Raw genomic sequence first — 27,489 nt, 5'->3', positions numbered from 1 at the left:
TTATTATGAAATTATTTAAAAAATTTATATTTGAAAATAATCCGTTACATACACTGGGTGTGTGACGGAGAGTTAAAAATTTCAAAAATATTTTTTTCTTCTACTATTCAATGGAATGAAATAATTATATCAATAAAAGAATAAGTAATAAAAATTCATAACGTTTCACACAAAATTTAAAGAATTAACCGAATAAAGGAAATTAGTAAATAAATAAGGTTTTTTATAAAAGAATTAATTATCTTTTATTATTGAGATAGAAAAAACTTATTTTTATTCACGTAATAGAGATCTGTTTTAAGAGGAGAAAGAATAAGATAAAAAAATGTAAATTTAATCTCTTTTATCGAAAAGATTTACAGAAGAAAATTAAAAAGAAAAAGTCTTTTTCTAAAAAATACGTCATTTTTTAATAAATCGATTCTTTAATTCTTCTATTTGAAAAACAAATCTTTGTATTATGTCAAAGGTATAAAAAATACGTCACTTTTGAATTAATCATAACTTTTCAGTTTCTATTATTTACATTCAGGGAAGAATTAAATAAATTTTATCATTTTTGCAATTGTATCGAATACGTCATTTTGTGAATTAATCAGATTTTTAATTTTACACAGATTTTTTTAGTATATAAGCCTCGAAACTCTTTTAGTGCAACATGACATATCAATACAGTTTAAAACTATTTCAAAATCATTTTAAAGTTTACTATACAAAAGTTACTAATACAAAAAGTTACTTTACAAAATTTTGAAATTTATTGTACAAAAGTTGCAAATATAAAAAAGGAAAGAAAAAAACATTGCGGAAAAATGTTGAAATTGTGTTGTTTAATTGTTTTAATTTCATTATTTTCGTATGAAATTAATGCGGACTGCTGTACGAAAACTCATTTAGTATTTGGAGTGAAGAAACCTGGAACATGTGGCGATTTTTATGGTGCTTCAAACATGGGCTACCAAAGAGGATTCTCTCTTAATTTTGATAATTCGCATTATTGCAGTATCTGGGTGTGTGGCGATGGCAAACATCCAAGCAGTGGAACCTACTGTGGCATAGACAATTGTAATATATTTGGTTGCAATTGTGATTGCATTAAAGGTGTACCACATGATACGTTTAAAGCATTACACGGAGATAAAGTACATGACATCAGATAAGCACAATTTTACACGTAAAATGTAAAAAACAATTTTACTCTAAATTGAAAATTTTGAAAAAATATTCTAAGTATACATGCAATTATTAATTAATACTAATTAATATTATAATTATATTTACAATTCTAATAACAATAATAACTCTCTAAATTAAAAATTAGTAAAAATGTTTAATAATTAAAAATAGTGACTGACTTTTTTTGCCTTTGAATTAGAAAATATTATTAATAAATATTAAATAGTGATTTTTAGTAATTTATTAGTAAAATACACTAATTCAAAACTCAAAAGCAAATAGTCATAGTTAATAATTCAAAATTCAAATTAGCAAACATTTTTACTAATTCAAATTTAGAGAGAATATCATTATTATATTTCGAATTACAATTTTAATTACAATTATTATTAATTATTTCTATATAATTATGCAACTTTAATCTTCATGTTAAATAATATTATGTAATTTTCATTTGTATGTTAAATAAAAATTGTACAAATTTTAATTTATGTTAAATAAAAAAATGTAATTTCTAATTTACATGTCAAATAAAATTCTATGTAATTTTACAAAAATCTTCTTTGCCTTAAAATAAAATTTAATCCCCCCCCCCCCAACATCCGTTCAACGAAAATCGTACAAATTTTGCTTGAAATCAAAATCAATTAATTCTACTTCAAAGAAAATTTTTTTCTAAATATAAATTCTATTTGAGGGAATTTTTGTTGCAAATATAAAAAAGGAAAGAAAAAAATATTGCGGAAAAATGTTGAAATTGTGTTGTTTAATTGTTTTAATTTCATTATTTTCGTATGAAATTAATGCGGAATGCTGTACGAAAACTCATTTAGTAAAATGAATGAATTAAATAGTGATTATATTAAATAGTGATTTTTAGTAATTTATTAGTAAAATACACTAATTCAAAACTCGAAAGCAAATAGTTCTAAAATCGGAATGCAGAAAAAAATAAAAAATTTTTTGTTAAAAAATTTGTTTTAAAAAATTTTTAATTTCTAAAAATAGTATTAAATGCGGAAATTCTCCAAAGTTAAAAATTATAGGCACTTAAAAATTTGTTTTTGTGAAAATTCGATTATAATGAGAATTTTGTCGTATTTGTCATATATTCATCTAATTTTTTTATTGACAAAAAAATGTTTAATTTCGAAGGAAATTTTACAAAATTAAAAATTCTGATAAATGGAAATAAAATAATTATGCTAAATAGAAAAGAAAATTCTATTGAAAGACAATAAAAATTATTGTACAATAAATATTCTAAATAAATAAATAAAATCATAAATTTACTAAATAAAATAGTAAATAAAATAAAATTACATTCGTTTAATAAATCATAAAATAATTTCAAATTTCTCCACAAATAATTTTATAGTAGAAAAATACTTATCATTTTCTTTTCTCTATTTCTTATTTTCTTACTTTTGTTTTGTTTCCGTTTTGTTTATCTTTTAATAACGTTTGCAAGAAATTGTTGGTGATTGGATTTTAGTTTAAATTTATCCTTCTCAGTTAACACATATGTTTTAATATATTCAATATTTTAGTGCGTTCCTTATTTAATTATTAATAATGGATTATTCTCTTCCCCTAGGTATGTTTTTTCATAATTTTATTTACTATTTTTTCCTTACATTTTCACTTTTTTTTTAATTTTCATTCATTTGTTATTAATAAGTCACAATTTGTTATATTTTGTTATATTTTATTTTGTTTATATTTTGTATTATATTGATTTTTATATTTTATACTAATAATATTATACTATTATATAAAATATTATTTACTGAAGAAAATTTGATTTTGAAAAAAAAATTCTTACATTATGAAGAATTTCGCCAAAGAAAAAAATTTTGCTAAACTTAAATTCTATTAACTAAAACTTCCATAAGGAAAAAAAAACTATATTAACCAATTTCTTTTAAATAAAAAATAATTTTTTTTATAATTAGAACTAACAATGTAAAATTACTTAGTAGAAAAATATTTCTCATTTTTCTTTCATTTATTCAATTAAATACGAATATAGATATATAAATACATCAATTTTTATTAACACAAGGAATAAAAATGGTAGAAAATTAACTTTTTATTACTGTCATTTTTTTATTTTATATTCAATGAATTTTAATTAAACAGAAGAATTATTTTCAATGGAATTTTTAAACAATGAAAAAATTTATATGGAAATTAATAAAATTGTTTATTCGAAATTAAACAGTCGGAAAAGTATTTAATTTGAAGAAATTTTTTAATAACAACAAATTTTGTTTTGTCTATAAACAATGTTTAAACTAATAATAGGTCAATTTAATATCATTTTTATAAATGTTGTTAAATAATTGTAATCGATCTTCACCTTTACGACAACCATTGTCACAATTACAACCAAAAATATTACAAGGACCATTGCCACAATATACACCTTCCGTTACTGGTTTTCCATCGTCACAAATATTAATTTTACACTGTAATCGAAGAACACTATTATTACTCCATGTGTTTGGTATTACATCATTAAATCCTCCAAATTCCTTGCAATTTTTTTTTAAAGATCTGAATGTTATTGTCGTTGTAAAACAACATTCCCCTCTAATAAACTGCGGAAATAATGAAAGTATTCCAATAAATAGTAAAAAATAGAATTTCAACATTTTTCTTTTCCAAAATTATTGTTTCTGTCCTTTCTTTGATTACTATACAACAATAATTACTTGAATGGTGCATCTGAACTCTTTCTTTTATATACATGAATCTGGAGTGTTAATTCGGAGAAAAATTCTATGAATTATGAATTTAGAACTTAATTTAAATTAATTTGAATTTTCTAATTTTAATTGACATTGTAGCAAATAGGTTAATTGTTTTTTTGAATATATTTCAAAAATGATATTTTTACGATTTTTCTTGTAAATCTTCCGAATGTAGGGAGATAAATTTTATGCTTTATTTATTAGGGTCTTAATTGAATTGAATTTAAATTTCTTTTTTTTAATTTTGATCGATTAATTATATTAACAAATTAATTTGAATTAATTTGAATCTTCTAATTTTAGTCGACAATGTAGCAAAAAGGTCAATTGTTTTTAGAATATATTTCAAAAATGATTTTTTTATGATTGTTCTTGTAAATCTCCGAATGTAAGAAAATAAATTTTATGAATGATTTATTAGGGTCTTAATTTAATTGAATTTAAATTTCATTTTTTTTTTAATTTTGTTCGATTAATTATATTAACAAATTAATTTAAATTACTTTGGATCTTCTAATTTTAGTCGACAATGTAGCAAATAAGTCAACTGTTTTTGGAATATATTTCAAAAATTATTTTTCTACAATTTTTCTTGTATATCTTTTGAATGCAGGGAGATAAATTTTATGAATTATTTATTAGGGTCTTAATTTAATTGAATTTAAATTTCATTTTTTTTTTATTTTGATCGACAATCGATCAAATAGAATATTATTTTTAGATATAAATTGGAAACTAATTAAATAGTCAATGAACTAGATATAGTTAAACAATATTTTAATATTGTTAATAATTAATTAATTATTTGTTATAGTTAAGCTAACAAATTTTTTTTTCGTGTTAAAAATTAGTAAAGTTCTGAATATTTAAATGAAAGCAATTAATTTATTTAATTCAAAATAAATATTCTTCTTTTTCAAATAAAATTTTTAATTAAAATAATTTTGCGTTACTATAAGAAAAATAAATTTTATTGTTTTGTTAAATTTGTATTTTAAATTTTTATTGCACTTACAATTAGTAGGTAATTTTTGAAAATATTCTTAATAAAAAATATTTACTTCATTTTATTAATTAGCTTAATTTCTCTATTGTCATTATCACATTTTATTTATAATTATCATTTTTATCCTTTGTCACATTTTGTTTTCATGTTTTCAATTTACTTTTTCCTTCAATGTTGTATTGCTTTGGTTTTTTTCTGTTTTAATATTTTATTTTGTCTATATTTTGTATTATATTCATTTTTATAATTTCTATAATTTTTATATTATATTATATTATATTATATTATATTATATTATATTATATTATATTATATTATATTATATTATATTATATTATATTATATTATATTATATTATATTATATTATATTATTTACTGATAAGGTAATTTTATTTTGAAAACAAAATTCTTACATTATGAAGAATTTAGCGATAAAAAAATTTAGCTAAATTTACATTCTTTTTAAAAAAAAACTCCCATAAGAAAGAAAAACTATAATATGAATTTGATATTTATTACTTTTTTTAAATAGACTGTTTCAATTTCAGTGAATTTACAATCTAAAATAAGGTACTTAGTAGAAAATTATTTTTGATTTTTCTTTCATTTATTCAATTAAAAACGAATGTAGATATAAATACATCATTCTTTATTATCAAGTGACAAGAATGGTAGGAAATTAAATTTTTTTTTACTGTCATTTTTTTTATTTTACATTAGTAAAAATTTTTAGAATTTTTATTTAACAGAATTTTTTTCAACGGAAATTTTAAACAATGAAAAAATTTGTATGGAAATGAATAAAATTGTTTATTTGAAATTAAATAAGAGGAAAATTTTTTTAATTTGAAGAAGATTTTTAATTCAAATTGTTCATGCTTTATTAAATATTAGCTAAGAATTATACCAATTATAATAATGGTGATAATAATAATTATATTAATACATTAATAGTAATAAAAAATAATAAGAATATAACTAATTTATAATAATAATGATAATAAAGGTATGATAAAAATAACAACAAATTTTGCCGTGGCTATAAAAAATATATTAACTAATAATTGGCCCATTCAATTTCAGATTTATAAATGTCTTTGAATAATTCTAATTGATTTTCCCCTTTTCGACAACCATTGTCACAATTACAACCAAAAATATTACAAGGTCCATTGGCACAATAAACACCTTCAGTTACTGGTCTTCCATCGTCACAAATATAAATTTTACACAGTAATCGTAATAAATTATCTTTAGTCCATTGCCTTGGATTTACAGCATTAAATCCTCCAAATTCCTTGCAATTTTTTTTTAAAGATCTGAACGTTATTGGCGTTGTTAAACAACATTCCGCTCTAATCAACTGCGGAAATAGTGAAAGTGTTCCAATAAATAGTAAAAAATAGAGTTTCAACATTTTTATTTTTCAAAATTATTGTTCCTGTCCTTTTGTATTACTGTAGAATAATTACTTGAATGGAGCAATTGAATTTTTTTTCTTTTATATATATATATAAATCTTGCGTGTTAATAAGGAGATAAATTCTATGAATTATGAATTTAGAACTTAATTTAAATTAATTTGAATTTTTTAATTTTAATCGACAATAAAGCAAATGGTAACATTGTTTTTTTTCTGAATATATTTCAAAAATGATTTTTTTAAAGTTTTTCTTGTAAATCTTCCTAATGTAGGAGAAGATAAATTTCATGAATTATTTATTTGTCTCTTAATTTAATTGCATTTCAATTTCATTTTTTTCAATTTTTAATCGGCAATCGATCAAATACAATATTTTTTTTTTAGAAAGAAAATGATTAAGAAATGATTTCTTTTATGGTTGAAAAATTTTTCGAAAAATTATTTTAAAGAAATTTTATGATTCACAAGTTTTGAACGTTCAAATGAATGAAATATTTTTTTTTTTTTTTAATATTTTGTTAAATTACTGGTTACTATAAAAATTAACAACATAAATTTTACATTTAAAAACTTTATAGTTAATTTTTTTTATAGCAGTGCAAAATTATTGTAATAAAATTTTAATTTCAAGATGAAATAAATAAATTTCGTTCATTTGAACTTTCGGAACTTTAGAATTATGGAATTTTTAATTACTAAAAAGTAAAAAATAGTATTAAAAGCAGAAATTCCCCTAAGTTGAAAATTATAGCCTGTCAAAAATTCTGGCATAAAGAAAATCCATCTAATTTTTTTATTAACAAAAAGAAATTTTTATTTGAGGAAAATTTTACAAAAATAAAAATTCTGGAACTTTAAGTTATAGTTTTTCCATTTTAGTTAACAGCATATAATATTTAAATTTATTCAATATTTTAGTGCTGTTCTTATTTATTTAATTATTAATAATGGATAATTTCCATTTCCTAGGTATATGTTTTTTCATAATTTTATTTACTATTTTTCCTTTTATTTTCATTTATTTGTTAGTTTCGTTTTCAATTTTACTAATTAGCTTAATTTCTCTATTGTCATTACCCCATTTTATTTATTATTATGATTTTTATCCTTTTTGTCACTTTTTGTTTTTCTGTTTTTATATTTTATTTGGTCTATATTCTGTTTTATATTAATTTTTATAATTTTTATATTATAATATTATATTATAATATTATATTATTATATTAATTATATTATATTTATAATATTATATTATATTATTTACTAATAAGGAAATTTTATTTTGAAAACAAAATTTTTACATTATGAAGAACTTGGCGGAAAAAAATGTTGCTAAACTTACAATCTATTAAAAAAAAACTCCCATAAGAAAGCAAAACTAAAATATGCATTTGATTATTTATTATTCTTTTTAAATAGACTGTTTCAATTTCAGGGAAATTACAATGTAAAATAAGGTACTTAGTAGAAAATTATTTTTGATTTTTCTTTCATTTATTCAATTAAAAACGAATGTAGATATACATACACCATTTTTTATTATCAGTGACAAGAATGGTAGAAAATTAACTTTTTATTACTGTCATTTTTTTTTTATTTTATATTAATGAGTTTTTATTCAAGAGAAGAATTTTTTTCAACGGAATTTTTAAACAATCAGAAAATGGAAATGTATTTGTATGGAAATGAATAAAATTGTTTATTCAAAATTAAAGAAGAGGAAAAGTATTTAATTTGAATTTTCAAAATTCATTTCAAATATTCATTTATTAAATATTAGCTAAGAATTATACCAATTATAATAATAGTGATAATATAACTAATATTAATTATTAATATAATTAATGTATTAATTATATTAATACATTAACAGTAATATAAAAATAATAAGAATAGAACTAATTTATAATAATAGTTATAATAATGATAATAAAGGTGATAAAAATAACAACAAATTTTGTCTTGGCTATAAAAAATATATTAACTAATAATTGGCCCATTTAATATCAGATTTATAAATGTCTTTAAATAATTCTAATTGATTTTCCCCTTTTCGACAACCATTGTCACAATTACAACCAAAAATATTACAAGGACCATTGCCACAATATGCACCTTCAGTTACTGGTCTTCCATCGTCACAAATATCAATTTTACACAGTAATCGAAGAAAATTATCCTCAGTCCATTGGCTTGGTCTTACAGCATTAAATCCTCCAAAATCCAGGCAATTTCTTTCTAAAGATCTAAACGATATTGTCGTTGTTAAACAACATTCCGCTCTAATCAACTGCGGAAATAGTGAAACTACTTTAATAAATATTAAAAAATAGAGTTTCAACATTTTTATTTCTTAAAATTATTGTTTCTGTTCTTTTGTATTACTGTAGAATAATTACTTGAATGGAGCAATTGAACTTTTTTTTTCTTTTATATATATATATATATAAATCTTGCGTGTTAATAAGGAGATAAATTCTATGAATTATGAATTTAGAACTTAATTTAAATTAATTTGAATTTTCTAATTGTAATCGACAATAAAGCAAATGGTACATTGCTTTTTTTTTGGATATATTTCAAAAATGATTTTTTTATAGTTTTTCTTGTAAATCTTCCTAATATAGGAAGATAAATTTCATGAATTATTTATTTGGCTCTTATAATTTAATTGAATTTAAATTTCATTTTTTTCAAATTTCAATCGTCAATCGATCAAATACAATATTTTTTTAGAAAGAATATGATTGAAAAATGATTTTTTTATCTATAAAAATTTTTCACTATGATAATTGGAAAATAATTATAAATAGAGAATTTTCTTTTAGTGTAGAAATTGTCTGAAATGTGAATTGTAAAGTAGAAATTCTAAAATGGGCATTCAGAAAAAAAATTTTTTTCTGGTTGAAAAATTTCTCAAAAAATAAATTTAAAGAAATTTTTAATTACTGAAAAATAGTATTAAATGCGGAAATTCATCTAATTTTTTTATTTTCAAAAAGAAATTTTTAATTAAGGAATATTATAAAAAATTAAAAATTCTGCTAAATGGAAATAAAATAATTTATTCTAAATAAAAATGACTGTTACTGTCATTTTTTTATTTTATATTAATGAATTTTTAGTCAACAGAAAAATTTTGTCAACGGATTTTTTAAACAATAAAGAAATTTGTATGAAAATGAGAAAAATTGTTTACTCGAAATTATATAGTAGGAAAAGTATTTAATTTGAAGAAATATTTTAATTCAAATTGTTTATATGCTTTATTAAATATTGGCTTAATGAAAATATAGTTTTATTAAATATTAGATTGGCAAATAATGATTATATAATTGGCAAATAATGCCAATTATAAAAATAGTACTAACAATAATAATTTATAATGAGTAATAATTTTTTTAATTCTTTTAATTACTTGATTACTTTAATTTTTGTATTATCTAGTCATCATAAATAAACAGATGTTAAAAGTTACAAAGAATAATTTATAATAATAGTAATAATAATAATAATTAATAATTAGTGAATTGTTTTTTGGAATATATTTCAAAAATGATTTTTTTTTATAGCTTTTCTTGTAAATCTTCCGAACGTAAGAAGATAAATTTTATGAATTATTCATTTGGGTGTTAATTTAATTGAATTTAAATTTAATTTTTTTTTATAATTTTCATTGACTGTTGATCAAATAAATTTTTTTTATATAGAATATGATTGAGAAATGATATTTTTATCTATAAAAATTTTCCACTTTGAAAATTGAAAATAATTAAATAGTCAGTGAACTAGATATGTAGGGGAACATAGTCTAGGTCGGCCACCTTTTTGACTTTTGTTTATAACTTTTTTTTAAAAATGAATTTGGACAATTGAAGTATATGGTTGGAAAGTCCTGTTTAATAGGAACATTTTTTCTGTACAAAGTAAATTGACAGGTTTAAAAATGAAAAAGTTATAAAGATTTAAAAAAAAAAAAATTTGTAGTCCAGGTTGGCCATTACAGTCAAGGTCGGCCATGTTTAAAATTCAAAGGGCATTAATCGTTAAAAAATAAAATAACATGTTTGGAGTTACGGAAAATTGATTCTTTATTGTTTACAGTTTGTAACTTAATGAAATAACAAAATAATAACAATAAACAATATAAAAAAATAAATATAAATAAAAAAAAGTTTTGCACTAAAATATTAATAAAATTAAATAAAAATATTAATAAGATGATCAATTATATTATGAGTTATACAGAATTGCAGTTTTTGCAAATGAAGTAGCTCGTCCTCAACTTTGCGCATTTTAAACACATAGTGGCCGACCTTGACAGTAAGTAACATTACCGAATTGTTGTAACCATAAAGAAATACGTTTCGGGATTCGATTTTTTACTTTGTTTTCCTTTCAACCATGAGTCCCACAAATTTTCTGCATACTTGCCTTGACGATTCAATTTGTTTTTTATCTTTTATTAATGGTTTTTCACATTATGCACAAAACTTTTTTTGAGCTTTTTTTGTACCGACGTCACAGAAAACACAATTTTCGATTTTCCGAAAATGTAATTGAACAAAAAGTTAGGTTTCACTAAGACAAGCTTCGACAAAAATGCGCGTAGGTGGCGCTAGTGAACTTGACAAAAAAACGCGAGTGGCCTACCTAGACAGTAGGCCAACCTTGACTACATTCCCCTATAGTTAAACAATATTCAATTAATTAATTAATTGTTACTGTCATTGATATAATTATTATTATTATTATTATTATTATTATTATTATTATTATTATCTTTCACCTTTAATATTATTATTATTATTATTATTATTTATATTATTATTTATTTATGTTTTTATTGTTTTTTCTTATTTATTATTATTATTATTTATTTACTCATTATTATTACTTTTTAATTAAAAACGATCGATTTGTGTTAAATTCATAATTTTAAATTGAAAACAATTACTTTTATGATTAAATAAGTTGTAAATAAATAAAAATCAAATAACAAATATAATTAATAAAGTCAATAATAAAAGTGAAAAATAAAAATACAATGAAAAATCGATTGGAATAATTTAAATATATTTTAATTTTTAAAAAATATTGTCGACTTTCTAAATACACTTTTTTATTTTATTATAATTTGTTTAATATTCTATATGTCTCTTTAAAAATAATTTCAACCAAAAATTTATTATAAATATAACAAGAATTTTAGTACAATTATTGTACTAAAATTTTTCGGGATAAAAAATTCTTTAATAAACTATAAATTTAAACAAAAATTGTTTCCACTTTTTACTTAATGCGAATTAATTTATTAAATAAATAAATGAATTAATAAAGAGAATAAGTTCATTGCGTTAATTATTTAAACAAATTAATTCACAAAGAAAAAGCTTCACCTGACATAGCAATAAGTTTCTCTAAAGTAAAGAAAGTAATAATTGAAAGAACTAAAAAATTTCGTTATTATAGTGAAATATGTACCTGTTTCAGCTAAAAAAATTTTTTCATGTTAAAAATTAGTAAAATTCTGAATGTTTAAATGAACGAAATTATTTATTTTATTCAAATAAAATTCTTCTTCTTGTTCTTTAAATACAATTTTTACTACAATAATTTTGCGTTACTATAATAAAATAAATTTTATAGTTTCTAGATGTTAAATTAAAATTTTTTAATTTTCATTGCACTGAGTAATTTTTGAAAATATTTTTAATAAAAAAGATTTCCTTCATTTGAACATTCAAAACATGAGGAACATCTGTTAAATTAATAAAATTAATAAAATCAATAAAATCAATTAATTACAAGAATAAATTAATGAATTAAACAAATAAATGAATTGAGTCAACTATTTAAATAAATTGAATGAATAAAATTAATAAGCGAATGAAATGAATGACAAAAAAAATTATTTAAAAGACTTAAATTAAATAAACATTTTGTTCGAAGAAAGAAATATACTATTTTATTTTATGGTAAATTAAAGTACAAATTGTATTTGTGAAATAATAAAATTAATAACAATAATAATTAATTAATTAATTAATAATAATTTAATAAAATTAAATTTTGGCGCAAATTTTACAAATCATAATATCTGGCCCATTCAATCTCGTCTTTATTTAGTTCTTTAAATAATTCAAGTTTGGTTCCCTCCAAGCAACCACCTTCGCAATTGCAACCAAAAATATTACATGGTCCATTGCCACAAAATTTCCCATCCGTCACTGGTTTGCCATCGTTACAAATATCCATATCACAAATAGTTCTATAATGTCCTATTCGCCACCATTTTTCATTTTTTGTAGCACGCGATGCTCCATATATTTCAGTGCATAATTTGCCTTTTGTCTTAAAAGTTATTGTCGTCGTTCTGCAACAGTCCGCATTAATTAAATGCGGAAACAACGAAAATGTTGCGATAGTTAATAAAAAACACAATTTCAACATTTTTCCTTTCTTTTCTTTTTTTCTTTCTTTCTTTCAACACTCGATTGTATTTTCTTAAACAAGTGTAAGAATCTTTCACAACTGTCGTTAAATTTTAGTCAAATTTTGATTTTTATACCAAGCAAACGATATTTTTCCCCACATTAACGACCAAAACTTGTAAATAAAAACGAAAAACGATTAAAAAATGAATTTGAATGACAAAGAAATTATCTATAATTAGTTTTAATTTCTTTTTAACAGAAGATGGATATCCCAAAAGATTTTTTATTCTTTAATATATCAATATTTACTTCTAGATATTTTTAAGTTAATATAAAGGAACATTAATAAAAAAAAAATTCCATTGGAATAAAGTATTCTTTTATTTCACATTATCAATATGAATGGGGTATTTATTTTATCCCTATTGTTTCAATTCAGTTCAATGTAAAACTTTGACATTCAAAATTTATATTTATTAGCAAATAAGATATTTTTTTTTTATAAATTTTATTACTCGAAGAAAAATAATAAAAGGCGGGAATTTTTTTTAAGTTCAGAAATAGTTAGTTAAAAAATTGGTTGTCGTCGAGTACAACAATAAGTATTGTTAAAAAATAGACAAGTATAATTGCAAATAATTATTTTTTGTCAAATTTTGTCTTGTAACTAAATTTTGGTTTTTTATGTTAATTATTTATTATATTATTTTTCACATTTATTAATTTTATTTATTTGGAATTTCGTCTATTTGATCGATTATCTGTTTAGAGACAGAGGAATTTTTAAGTAATAAAAAAAAATTTCCGATTAATAATTATCAGAATTTCAGAAAAGAAATTATAAATAAATTGAATGAAAAAAAAATTAATTGAATGAGTTAAATGCAAAATTTGTTCGAAAAAAGAAATATACTATTTTATTTATACATGAAAGAAAAAATATGGTAAATTCAAGTTTACAACATATTGTATTCGTATTATTAAAACATTTTTGGCGCAAATTTTACAAATTAATATCTGGCCCATTCAATCTCGTCTTTATTTAGTTCTTTAAATAATTCAAGTTTAGTTCCTTCTAAACAACCGTTTTCGCAATTACAACCAATAATATTACATGGTCCTTTGCCACAAAATGTTCCAGTCGTCACTGGTTTGCCATCGTTACAAATGTCCATATCACAAGTAGTATAATGATGTCCGATCTTTCCCCATTTTTCATGCCTTGTAGCACCCGATGCTCCATATATTTCACTGCACAATTTGCCTTTTGTCTTAAAAGTTATTGTTGTCTTTCTGCAACAGTCCGCATTAATTAAATGCGGTAACAACGAAATGGTTGCAATAATTAATAAAAAGCAGAATTTCAACATCTTTTCTTTTTTTGAATACTGGATTATCTTTTTCTAAACGAGTGAATAAAAATCTTTCTCAACTGTCGGAAAATTTTAGTCAAATTTCGATTTTTATACGAAACGAATGATTTTTTTCTCACATTAACGTCAAAAAATTTGTAAATAAAAATGAAAAACGATTAAAAAATGAATTTGAATGACAATAAATTATCTGTAATTATTTTTAATTTATTTAAAAAAAAACATTTTTTATTCTTTTAATATCAATATTTATTTTTAGATATTTTTTAAAATTAATATAAAAGAACATTAATAAAAAAATATTCCATTGGAATAAAGTATACTTTTATTTCGCAATATCAATATATGAATGATATTTATTTTATCTTTATGGTTTCAATTCAGTTCAATGTAAACTTTAATATTTGAAATTTATGTTTATTAACCAATAAGATGTTTTTTTTATTTAAATTACTCGAGGAAAAATGGTGAAAGGCGGAAATTTTTTTTTCAATTTAGAAATATGTAGTTATTTTAAAAAATGCCTTTCGTCGAGTACAACAATAAGTATTAAAAAATAGGCAAGTAAATTATTTATTGCAATAAAATAAAATAATAAAATAAATAATTAATATAATATTAAATTTTGTCACAAATAATAATAATTATTTCTGACAAAATTTAATATTATATTAATTATTTATTTTACACATTTTATTTTATTATATTTATTTTACTTATTTAATTTAATTTATTTATTCACGGAAAAAATTTTTATCTAGAATAGCGAAAGTCTTCATTGAAATAACTAAAAAATTTGCTAATATAGAGAAATTTGTATCTGTTCCAGATGATACTTTTTTCCCGTATTTAATTTATTTTATTAATTTGCAATTTCGTCTATTTGATCGTTTTTAAATTTGAATTTAAATTTAAGTTTAGAGACAGAGAAATTTGTAAGTAATAAAAAAAATTTCCGAATAATAATTTTCTTCAGAATTTCAGAAAAGAAAAATCTTCCAAATAATTTGATTAAATATAAAACACTAATCAATAAAAAAAAAACCAATTTTTTTAAAATTCTCTCGTGAATAATATAACAATGACTCAGTATTTTTTTTTTTCTTTTTCAATTGAAAATATTTTTTAGAAAACTTTTTATTGAAAAGAAATTTAAAATTCATATCGCAAGAATAAAAGAGAGTTCTGTTTCGCTAAAGATGAATAAAAAAAAAAATTCCGATCGTTATCTCTTTGTCAAAAATAGTTTCGATAATTTGTTTTTTGTCTTCAAAAAATTATTGTTAAGTATAAAAAAAACTTATTTTTAAATTAATATTTGCTCTTTTTAGACACAAGTTTTTGAGTATATAAAAGACGAGCAAGTTTTCTAGTAAAATCAGATCAAAAATTTATAGAATTTTATGAATTTCACAAAAAAAAAGTGAATAAGTAAAAAAAAAAGAAATAAATAAATTTCTTAAAAAAGAGAAATAAATAAATTTTTCTAAAAAAAAAGAAATAAATATAAAATTAATACAAATTGTAAAAAGAAGAAAAAAAAATGTTGAAACTGTGCAGTGTACTGTTTGTTTTAATAACACTTTCATTATCATCGCATCGAGCCAATGGGAATTGTTGTACAAAAACAAATTTAAGATTTCGCATAAATGGAACTCAAACATGTGAAAATTTCCAAGAAGCTTCAAAAATGCTTTATCAAAAAGGTTTCGCCCTTGTGGAAAATGATCCGCATTATTGTAGCACTTGGGTGTGTGGCGACGGCAAACCTCCACTATTGGATGGATATTATTGTGGCAAAGGCTCATGCAATATGTTTGGTTGTAATTGTGACGGTGGTTGTATCAAAGGATCAGCACATAAGTCCTTTCAAAAATTATACGGCGATAAAGTATACGATGTAAAATAATGAATACCATTATAAAAGAAATTTCTCTACTTTAATTAAAACCTATACTAATTTACTACTACTTTTAATTTACTACTAATTTAATTTATTTAAAAAAAAGTTATTTGATTGTAACAAAAATTATTTAACTTAAATAAAAATTATTTAATGTAATTATAAATTAATTCCTTAATCACTCTAGTAGTAAAGTAATTCCTCTACTTCAAGTAAAACCTACTTATTAAATTAATTTAAAAAAAATTATTTAATTGTAATAAAAATTATTTGACTTGACTAAAAATTATTAGATGTAATTATAAAGTAATTCCTTAATTACTTAAGTAGTAATTAATTCTTCTACTTTAAGTAAAACCTACTAATTTACTACTAATTTACCTATTAATTTAATTTATTGAAAAAAAGTTATTTAATTGTAACAAAAATTATTTGACTTAAGTAAAAATTATTAGATGTAATTATAAAGTGATTCCTTAATTACTTAATTACTTAGTAAGTAATTCCTCTACTTTAGGTAAAACATACTAATTTTACTACTATTTTTCATTTACTACTAATTTACCTACTAATTTAATTTATTTTAAAAAAAGTTATTTGACTTGAATAAAAATTGTTAGATGTAATTATAAAGTAATTCCTTAATCACTTAAGTAGTAAGTACTTCCTCTTACTTTAAGTAAAACCTATACTAATTTAATTTATTAAAAAAAAAAATTATTCGATTCTAATAAAAATTATTTGATTTAAATAAAAATTATTTGATTTAAATAAAAATTATTTGATTTAAATGAAAATCGTTTGTTGTAAATAAAAATCTATTTGCTGTAAATAAGAATCATTTGATGTAAATATAAACCTATTTGCTGTAAATAAAAATTATTTCATGTAAAACACACCATTTGCTGTAAATAAAAATTATTGCATTTGAATAATGAAATAAACCGCTTTTGATAAAAAGAATCAGATTCTTTATAAATTTTTAAAAAAAATTCCTATTTAGAGAGCAAATTGAAGTAAATTAAATAATCATCAATCAAAAGTGGTTTTTTAAAATTATTTACATAATTTGAAAAACAACTTTGTAAAGAAATCAATATTCTTTTTTGCTAATATTAGAAACAAATTACTTTTTTATTAAAAATGAAAAGAAGTTTAAAAAAAACTATACAGCTGAGATAAGTGTTCCATAATGTTCATTAATAGAAGAAGTATAATAAAAAAATGAATTCTCCTTTTATGACAAAAATAAATTTTTTCTAAATTAAAAAACAAGTATTTTGCATTTTTATTGCTAAATGTTAAAATGCTACATAATTGTTATTTATATTCTTATATTTATAAACGCAGTTTTGAAAATTAATTCAAATATCCAAAGTGTAGAAAATTTACAATAAAAAAAAGAAAATTCTACTAGTACGGAGAAATTCATCATGAAAATTCGGCATGAAAATTATGTTTAAAAAAAATTTCATTTGATAAAATTTCAACTTTACAGTTAAGAAATTTATTTGGAAAAAGTTTAGATTTACTTATTAGGAAATTTTTTTCTTTTTAATGAAAATTCTACAGTAAATAAAAATACAGCTATGTAAATGAAAATTTTATTACGTGTGAAGATTCGGCTGAATTAAAATGCTTACGAAAAAAATGTAGAAAAGTGAATAAGCCACTTACAAAAAAAATTCCATATCGAGAGGAATTACAAACATCAATTCGGCTAAATAAAAATTCGTCTATTTTTTTCTCAAAAAAAAAAAAATTTTTTTTCCATAAGGAAAAAAGTAATTAAAATTCTTTTTATGAAACAAAATTTTTTATACAAAACTAATAACATTGAACCTGTGTTTTTACCCAATTTTCCTAAGGATATCAAATTGAGACAAAAAACGAATCAAAAATGTTGCGAAGAAATGTTTTTGATTCGTTTTTTGTCTCAATTTGATATCCTTAGGAAAAACTGTAATAATAAACAACAAACAATCCTTTTTTTCTTTTCAGCAATGACGAAATGCTTTCAAGTAATCTGAAATTGTATAATAGCAGTTTTATAACACTACCGTTACACTATATACAATATAATTCTCTTCTCTATACACCACTGCGCATAGAAATAAAAAAAATAGCAAAAGAAGAAATAGACGAAGACAAGAAGTAAAGAAGAAAAAGTGATTCAAAATTCAGGACCATATGGTGCATGAAATTGTGCAATAAGATGTAAATTAAAACATAACAGTATCTTGCTGACAAAGCTCTCACTACCCTATTACTCGATACTTCCACGCCCACGTAACTGTAATAACCTTCTCGCATAATACTCACAAAAGCTTCATTCTAAACCGTTACCGAGTCTTCAATTTTCATTATTGTCCAAATCATCGGCAGAAAGAGAAGGATTTTCTCCTCTCTTCTCTTTTATCCTCTTCTATATCTTTTCCTCTTTTTTATTTTACGCTTTTTAAAGGGCAAAAGAGAGAAAGAGAACCATTACCGCAAATTTTTCCGAAAAGAGGAGAACTAATTTTTTTTTTTTTTAAGGGGGAAAAACCGCTAAAACCGCACTAAAGAAAAAAAGTGTTTCGAAGCAACATTTTGATTCGTTTTTTGTTTCAATTTTGATATCCTTAGAAAAACTGCGTACGAAGAAAAATATTAAGTAGTTTTTACTACACGGAGAAAAATATATAGTAACTTTTACTACTTTTATAGTAAACAATTTCCTGTAAAGCATTTCTGATAATTTTTTATTTTTACTGTTTTTGGAGTAAATTTTGCTACATTCGAAGTAAATATTTGTAAAAATTAGTAAAATTTACTTCGAACGTAGCAAAATTTATTCCAAAAGTAGTAAAAATTATCAGAAATACTTAACTGGAAATTTTTTACTATAAAAGTAGTAGAAGTTATTACTTTATATTTTTCTCCGCGTGTATTTTTATAGTAAAACATTTCTTGTTCAGCATTTCTGGTAACTTTTACTATACTTTCGGAGTAAATTTTCCATACGTTCGAAGTAAATTTTACCAATTTTTTACAAATATGTTCTTTGAACGTAGCAAAATTTACTCCGAAAGTAGTAAACTTATATATTTATGTTATATTAAAATGATAAAATAATGGATAGAATATTTTGGAACGTTTTTCATTTATCACAAACCATGAGTTAATTATAAAAATCATCAAAAAATGGTCAAAATGTGGGACATGTTTTCGTCAATTTGAGTATGGGGGACATACTTAAATTACGTACAACGCTTCATGGGGTAGGGTCAAGATATTTATTATTCTCAGCATAAAAATGGCGCTAATTTATATGTAAAAGTTTGTTCCTTGAGATGGGGGGTGGGGTCTAAAATTGCAAAAAAAAAAACGTTATGTAATTTAAGTATGGCCCCTAGTCAAATTGACGAAATTTTGACGTCAATTCTTTCTTAGGGGAAAAAAAAGCTAAAAACTCCAAAGCAAAAAAAAATCCCTCTCCCAAGGACCAAGGATCAAACAAGAAGTCAAAAAAGGACCCGCACACGACCCCCACGTTCCCTGCACGCTTCCTTCCTTCCTAAATACCGCCACAGTTCTCTTTATTAAAATAAATAACAAAATGTCATGAAAAGAAGAAGTGAGGAAGTGATTCCACAAAAGGGGGTTGTTTTGGTCATCTTCAGAATAACGAGGAAGAAGATGAAGAAGAAGTGGACGAAGTAGAATAAGGGAGAAGGATTGATTATGAAAAAAAAGAGGGTGGATGTTACACCTGAGGATTTGGGGCGAGATATTCAAGAGGAATAAAGAGAGAAAGAGAGAGAGAGAGAATGAGAGAGAGAAAGAAGGGGGAGGGGTAAGGGTGCCTGAAAATCAGCACGAGGACAGGTGCCGACTGCCGATGGCAACCAGGGAACCTCGGAGTTCTCACGCGCAGAACTCCAGCTGCCGCCACGCATACAAAACACTCTACATGGACGGAATAACCATACAGACACACACACACTTACATTTACACGCATTTTCATACATATAGACGAGAAATTGAGAGAAACAAGCTTGGACACGCACACTGCAAATGCCATCACACTCCCTCACTATTCCAATAGGCATTTTGCTCTCTCGTCATCGAGAAAGCTGAACGCGTGGGTTTACACGAGGTTCCCTCTTTTATATGTATAAATACAACTACGATTTGCTAGCGGAATTTCAATCCAAAGAGAGAGAGAAAGAGAGAGAATGAGTGCTTGTAGTGATTGAATAAGCAAAAAAGATCTCCCCCTCCCCCTTGAAATAAAGGATACAAAAAAATATATTCAATTTCTCTATATCCGAAATGATCTATTTGAGAACAGAACGTTGCATGTACTGTTAGAATTTGGAAAGCAATTTTTAGCAATCTTTACAAGACTGTCTCACTGTCTCAAAAAGTTGGCACCCTTTTTTTCATTAGATACAAAGAAATACTAAATACTAACTCTATACTCGATTTTTGAAAAAGTGCTCCAAATTTTAATCATATAAGTAAAAGATGTTTTTATTTATTTCTTTGTTATTAGTAAGGGTGCCAATCATTGGGACGCAGTGCCAACGATGGGAGCAGCTACCCCATTTGATATTTAGTTTAGATAATATGAAGCTTATCAATAGCCGCTTAATTTTGAAAATTAAATATTTTTTCTTAAACCAACATCTTGAAAATTAATGGATGCTAATTAGGTAAAAGTTACAGCTTAATAAGAAAATAATTAATTTTAAAATTTAATTTCCAAAATTAAGTGGTTGGCGCGGTTTTAGCTTCATGTATAGATGATTGTAGTAATAAAGGAACAAAAGTAGTAACAGCAGGATTAACAACAACTATTTCTGCGAATATTTTCAATGATAATGATACAAATGTTGCTACTGCTCCTGGTATTTGACAGTTCTTCAATTTGTCAAAATTTAACTACAAACCGTATACAAGTGTTGATAAAAATGGGTTTAGTGATCAAATTGCTAAAATAAATAGAGTAGTTTTCCCCAAAACAGATCAAAATATTGCGTATTGAGTTGATACATAAACAATTTACTGAAAAAATTCAGAAAAACCGAAGATAATTTATACCTAATAGATCCGGAAAGGATCCCGATGAAAGCATTTAGACTATAACTAAAAAATTCCATTATAGAAAGAAAAGGATAGCAGACTTCGTGCTCGATAATTAATTTTAAAAAAGTTGCAAAAAGTACCTTTCAAACTAAAAAAAAGTAGTAAAAAAGTAAATAAATAGCTATTCAAAAAATTAAACTTGACGACCAAAAAAACTCATAGAAGACACTTCACAAAACTGACAAGAATTAAATTCCATATTTTATTTTCCTAACTTTTTCCTAATTTTCATCAAAAATATTTACTTCTTTCTAATTCTGATAATAAATTGAATACCTACAACTAATTTTATAAAAACTTATAAATAATTGAATTGCTACGACTAAATGCAAATTCTATAGTAAATAATTCAATTCCTAAAAAATTTTTATTATTCATGCGAAAAGAATTGAATTCTTACGAAGATTTTCACAAAAGAAATTTTCAATAATTGAATTCTGTTTGGAAATTTTATGAAAATAGTAGATATTGAAAATCATTGAATTGCAAAAAATTTTTAAAAATAATTAAACTTTTCAAAGAATTCTATTAAAACGATTTTTTGCCTTAATTTTATAAGAATTTTTTTAAATAATTGAATTTCCAAGAAGAAATTTATTACTTTTAAAAATAATTGAATTCTTAAGATGAATATATTGTTATTTTTGAAAATAATTGAATTTTGCAAAGAATTTTATTAAAATGCCTCAAAATAATTGGAATTTTCGGGAATAATTTTATTATTTATCTTTAATAATTGAATTCTTTCGAAGAATTATTTATATAAATAATTGAATTCTTGGAAAGAATTTTATTAAAATCTAAAAGAAAAATTGAAGTGTTGCAAAAAAAAAAAATAAATCAAAACTGTATATAAAATAATTGATTTCTTTCGAACAATTTTATTAAAATATTTGAAAATAATTGAATTCTTCCAAAGAATTTAAAAAAAAAACTTTTTTTTTTAAATAATTGATTTTTTCGAGAAGAGAGCGTTCACAAATGATGTCACGCAATTTTTGGAGATTTTCACCCCCCCTCCCCTCCCTCTCCCCTGTAACGCAATTTTTGCAATTTCACATGGGAAAAATACATTGTGTCACGTTTAGTAAGACCCCCCCCCCCCCTACCCCCAAAGGCGTGACATCATTTGTGAACGCTTCCGAAATTGAAATTAAATTTTTAAGAATAATTACATTTTTTAAGCAATTCCTGTAAAATTGTATTAGGGGCCGTTCAAAAAATACGTAACGCTATTTTTCGGAAATTTGGACCCCCCCCCCATGTAACGCAATGTTGTATACATTAGCGCCATTTTTTCTGCTGACCGTAACAAATAGCTTGACCCCCCCTCCCCCCTAAAGCGTTACGTATTTTTTGAACGGCCCCTTAAAAATAATTTGAAATACTGCGATGAATTTTAATATTCATGAAAATAATTGAATAGTTACTAAGATTTTTATAAATATTTTCAAAAATAATTAAATTTCTGAGAAGAATTTTATTATTTATGAATATAATTGAATTATTTCAAAAAAAATTTATTAAAATATTTCAAAAGAATTGAATTTCTCTGAAAAATTTTGTTATTTTTCAAAATAATTGAATTCTTGATTAGAATTTTATCAAAAAAATTTTTTTAAAAATTGAATTTTCCTGAAAAATGTTATATTATTAGTGAAGGTTATTGAATTATTGTGAAGAATTGTATAAAAATTTTGTTAAATAATTGAGTTCTTTTGCAAAATTTTATGAAAATACTACATTTTGAAAATAGTTGAATTTCGAATATTTTTTGAAAATAATTGATTTGTTTTAAAGAATTTGATTATAATTTTTGGTAATAGTTTTTTGATTTCTAGTATTAGCAAATTTAAAGTAGTGTAAATTTTAAGAAAAACAGAAATAGTAGCTTTTAGTGGCTGAAATCTAAAAAAAAGTACCCAAATAGTAGTAGCATAACGTAAAAAAAAAATAGTAAATAGTAGGTTTTAGTAGATGAGTGCAATGCCTGGGATACTAACTAATGGGATTTTTTTAGTTAGTCCACATCACAATTTTTCTGCAGATATCAAATTGAGACAAAAAACGAATCAAAAGTGTTGCGAAGCAACACTTTTGATTCGTTTTTTGTCTCAATTTGTTATTGGGAAAACTATAATGCCATTAGGACTCTTTTCGGATCAAGATATAAATTATATCTTACAGGCAAAACTTAAAGTCAAAATAATAACCCAAAGGGGATGAAAAATCAATGAAAAATCAACCGACATCTGCAGGAATGAGGGTGAAAATATTTGATTCTTTTAAATACATATAATGCTTTCGAGAACCTGTAACGTATAAAACTTTATTATGATAATAACATAGGAACAAGTTCAAAGGCGACCCCTCGCAGACACGTGAATTTCCCCCTTGCGCTCGCAACTACTGGCACGATATTAAAGCCTGCACACATGATCACTTATAAAAGAGGGGCATAAATCTGCACGATTTCACCGGGTGTATGTAATGGTCATTAATATGGAACTCGGACATCGTTTAATTTGTCAGTGTAGTGGTATACTGTATGGTCAAATCGACAGATGCGTGCGGTGGGTCAGGATTCTAACTTCAGACCTTCACTCTTTAAATGAAATGATGATTATAATAAAACGACGATTATAATATTGACTCTCGCTATAATTTTCCACCATAGTCAAAATATATACAAATTTTAAAGTTTATTGATTTTGGCCTTAGTTGAAAATGGTAAATTTTTGAATGCTTAAAAGTTTGGTGCTTAAATGTTTCAAAGTATGGCTCAGAACTTGGCCCCATAGTTAGCTAGGAATTTGCCATTTTTCCCTTTCCACGCGGGAAGTAAATATTTTTTGTTTAGTTGCAACGATCAGAACTTAAGAGGAATTAATTTTTCACTAATTTAAATTTCAGAAAAGAAGTTCAATCCTTAAAAACTGTTAATCTGAGAAGAAGAATTTTTGGTAAAAGGGTAAAATGAAGCGGAGCGTAACAAATTTTTTCAAATCAATCATAATACAAAATAAGAGAGGAGAAGAAGAAGGAGAGAGAGAGAGAAATAGAAAGTTGTACATCACCAAATCATAAATAAACCATCGAGAACGACCTAAATTTCCAAAAGTATTAAAACGACGAGAGTATTTAAAGGTTCTGAAAAGAATATTTCGAAAGATTAGAACATCCAGATAAGCGGACGTTAATATAATATATATAGATATAGGCATATTAAAGGATCTCTGAAAAAGATCGATACACGTCGTCGAGGAGAGACTTTATAATAATATTCGTCGATTATTATCTGTGAAGAACCGGTTATAACTCACTTTGTCGATAACTGATCTGATCTCGCGGAATGTAATTGCTTCTGGTTACTCTCTCTCTCTCTCTCTCTCTCTCTCTCTCTCTCTCTCTCTTATTCTCTATACGCGAATGTATAATCTTGACGAAGGCTCGTGTTTATTCTCACTCTTTGAAAATAAATGCCGTAGGGTGGGGGGAAAAAAAATATTCTTCACTAACCGGTCCGTCATTTAATGCAACATTCAATATCGACAACACTCATATACGATCTTGTGCTTGTCATCAAAGATATTACCATCGTTTTGTATCAAAACGTCTTCATGCGTCTAAACTCTTGTAATGTCATTCGCCATTCAGAAAATATTAATTTTTGCATTAAGAATATAAATAAAATTTCGAGAGTTGTCAGTTTCCATTTGCCTTTTTTTAGTACTGAAAATTGTTTACATCTTGATTTTTGAAGTCGAGTTTTTGTACTTATTTTTAAGAACTTTTTACGCTAATGATTTTTGCGATTTTGTTTAATTCAGAGGTTCGAAAGTAGTCGCTTTCGCCCCTAAAATAAAAATTCCCTGTTGACATCGGGAAAATTCGTATACTTAATACCAAATAAACTTAAATGCAATAAAAAATTTTTTAAAAATTCTTAAAAATTTCAGAGGCTGAGAAAAAGGAGTCAGAAAATGATGAGCACACTCCGGATGCGCCTCATCGTGACTTAGAAGCTCTTACGCGTCAGGTTATGGAAGCGCAGGCAATTGTTAAGAAATTGTCGAAAAGGATGGAAAGATTAACTGTTCTCGAAGAATTTTCGAAAGATGATGAAGGAGGGAATTTGAATGCAATTAATCGTCGATACGCTCAGAATGCACTGAATGGTATATCTAATTTCAAAAATTGCAATCTTAATATGATTAATACTCATGGTTATTTTTATTGTTTTATACTTAAAAAAAAAAATATTTATTACAGCTGAAATTCGACATATTTTGCGACAAAATGAAAAAATAGAGGCACTAGTTGAAAGCATGAAGAAAAGCTCTATACTCGGCTTTATAAATTAAAGTCTCTCTTGGAAATTTCCAAAGGTTGCAAGAAAGGAAGTTGAATGAAATAAAAATCAAAATTACGAAACAAAAATCGAGATCATAATTGATATAAAATTTATTCACGTCCAGAGGAATATAAACGCCCATCAATAGGCAACCAGCCCAGCTCAAACGTAATTCGCGCTGCATTACGCAATCGAAATAGTGCAAAAATTCAATATTTTTATTAATCTTAATGTTATTATTGTTATTATGATTACATATTTATTTTATTATATTATTAATTATTATATCTTTATTTAATTATGTTATTATAACATCCAGAAAAAAGATTATATTTGAATCAGAGGTCATTGAATATATTTGGTATACCAAATAAATATTTGTATACAAATAAAATTTCTATTTATGCCGAAATATATTTTTATTTAAAACAAATAAATAATAATTAGTATAGATTCTGAGACAAATGTACCTTTATTCAACTTAAATAAATTATATTTGGTTTAAATAAAATTTTCCTCTTGGTATATTCTATAGCAAATAAATTCAATTTATTATTATGCAAATAACAAAATTTTTCATTAATCTTAAAGTCAAAATCTTAAAAAATTTAATTATTAACTATCCATAATCAATTTTTATTTTTATTATTTATTACTATCAAAATTTTTTATAAAATTCTTGGAAAAAATTCAATTATTTTTAAAAATTTTAATAAAATTCTTCACAAGAATTCAATTACTGTTATAAATATAAATAAAGTGCTTTGCAAGAATTCAATTATTTTCATAAATAAAAAAACAAAAAATTTAAAAAAAATTGCACAGAAAATAATTGAATTAATACAAAGAAAAAAGAGCTTCACAGAAATTCAATTATTTTCAATACATTTATTTACCAACACAATTATTTTAAAAACTTGAAAGAAATATTCTTCAAAAAATTCAATTTATTACTTTGAAAACTTTAATAAAATTTCTGTGCAAAGAATTAAATTATTTTCAAAAAATTTAGGTAATAAATTTCTGGAAAAAATTGAATTATTTTCAAAAAATTTCGATAAAATTCAATAATAAAATTTTTAATTATAACTATATATATTAATATTCACGATTATTTTAAGAAGATGAAAAGAAAATCTTCGTAAAATTCCATTATTTTTACAATTTTCAAAGTAAATTATTGTAAAAGAAAAAATATTATTTTCAAAAAATTTAAAGAAATTCTTCGAAGAAATTCAATTCTTTTAAACAATTTTCAATAAAATTCATTTATAAAATGTTTAGTTACAATTATTAACAAACACGATTATTTAAAAAATTTGAATTAAATTCTTCACAAAATTTAATTACTTTCATCAATTAAAATTGTTAAAGAAAAACTTCATTATTTAAAAAAAAAAAATTCAAAGAAATTCTTCAAAACAATGAAAATATTTTCAAAAATTTTAATAAAATTCTTAACAAGAATTCAATTATTTTCATAATGAAAATTCTTCGCGACAATTCAATTATTTTCAATACAATTTTAATGCAAAATTTCTCGATAAAATTCATTCACAAGAATTCAATTATTTCGACAGGAATTCAATTATTTTTAAAACACTAATTTTAAAATTAAAAATATTTTTTAAAAATTTCTTTGAAAAGTTAGGAAATAAAAAAGAATTCAACAACTAACTTTAAACTGTGTACAGATTACCGGAATACAACGATTATTATTAATAATAATCACTATTATATTGTACAGAATAAAAAATCTATAATTCAGAATCGAATAATTGTAATAAAATATTATAATTTATATAATTTAATGAATTAATTAGCATTTTAATTTATTAATTTAAGTTTCGATCACTATCAAAAGTTATTAGATAGAAATGGATAGAAAAAAGAGGAGAATTTACTAAACAAGTGGTAATATAAACC

The 27,489-nt window shown here is 23.2% G+C and overlaps 4 protein-coding genes across 8 annotated transcripts in view; 2 read left to right on the top strand and 2 right to left on the bottom strand.

Annotated features, from left to right (window-relative positions):
- Positions 1–27,489, bottom strand: part of LOC122506050 (tubulin polyglutamylase TTLL4-like) — a 369,559-nt gene that overhangs the window by 167,994 nt on the left and 174,076 nt on the right. The window lies entirely within an intron of this gene.
- Positions 2,644–25,996, top strand: LOC122506061. The gene is made up of 3 exons (XM_043618040.1): positions 2,644–2,773; positions 25,169–25,387; positions 25,482–25,996. Exons 1-3 carry the CDS (start codon positions 2,752–2,754, stop codon positions 25,571–25,573), a joined length of 333 nt encoding a protein of 110 aa, XP_043473975.1. The 5' UTR covers positions 2,644–2,751; the 3' UTR covers positions 25,574–25,996.
- On the bottom strand, positions 8,312–8,752 carry LOC122506060 (protein Diedel-like). Its single transcript, XM_043618039.1, has one exon. It carries the CDS (start codon positions 8,704–8,706, stop codon positions 8,347–8,349), a length of 360 nt encoding a protein of 119 aa, XP_043473974.1. The 5' UTR covers positions 8,707–8,752; the 3' UTR covers positions 8,312–8,346.
- LOC122506059 (protein Diedel-like) lies at positions 15,586–16,142 on the top strand. The gene has a single exon (XM_043618038.1). It carries the CDS (start codon positions 15,716–15,718, stop codon positions 16,079–16,081), a length of 366 nt encoding a protein of 121 aa, XP_043473973.1. The 5' UTR covers positions 15,586–15,715; the 3' UTR covers positions 16,082–16,142.

The sequence above is a fragment of the Leptopilina heterotoma genome, unplaced genomic scaffold (assembly GCF_015476425.1).
Source record: "Leptopilina heterotoma isolate Lh14 unplaced genomic scaffold, ASM1547642v1 Lhet_39, whole genome shotgun sequence".
In the NCBI taxonomy this organism is placed as follows: domain Eukaryota; kingdom Metazoa; phylum Arthropoda; class Insecta; order Hymenoptera; family Figitidae; genus Leptopilina; species Leptopilina heterotoma.
This window is presented reverse-complemented; position numbering and strand designations above follow the sequence as displayed.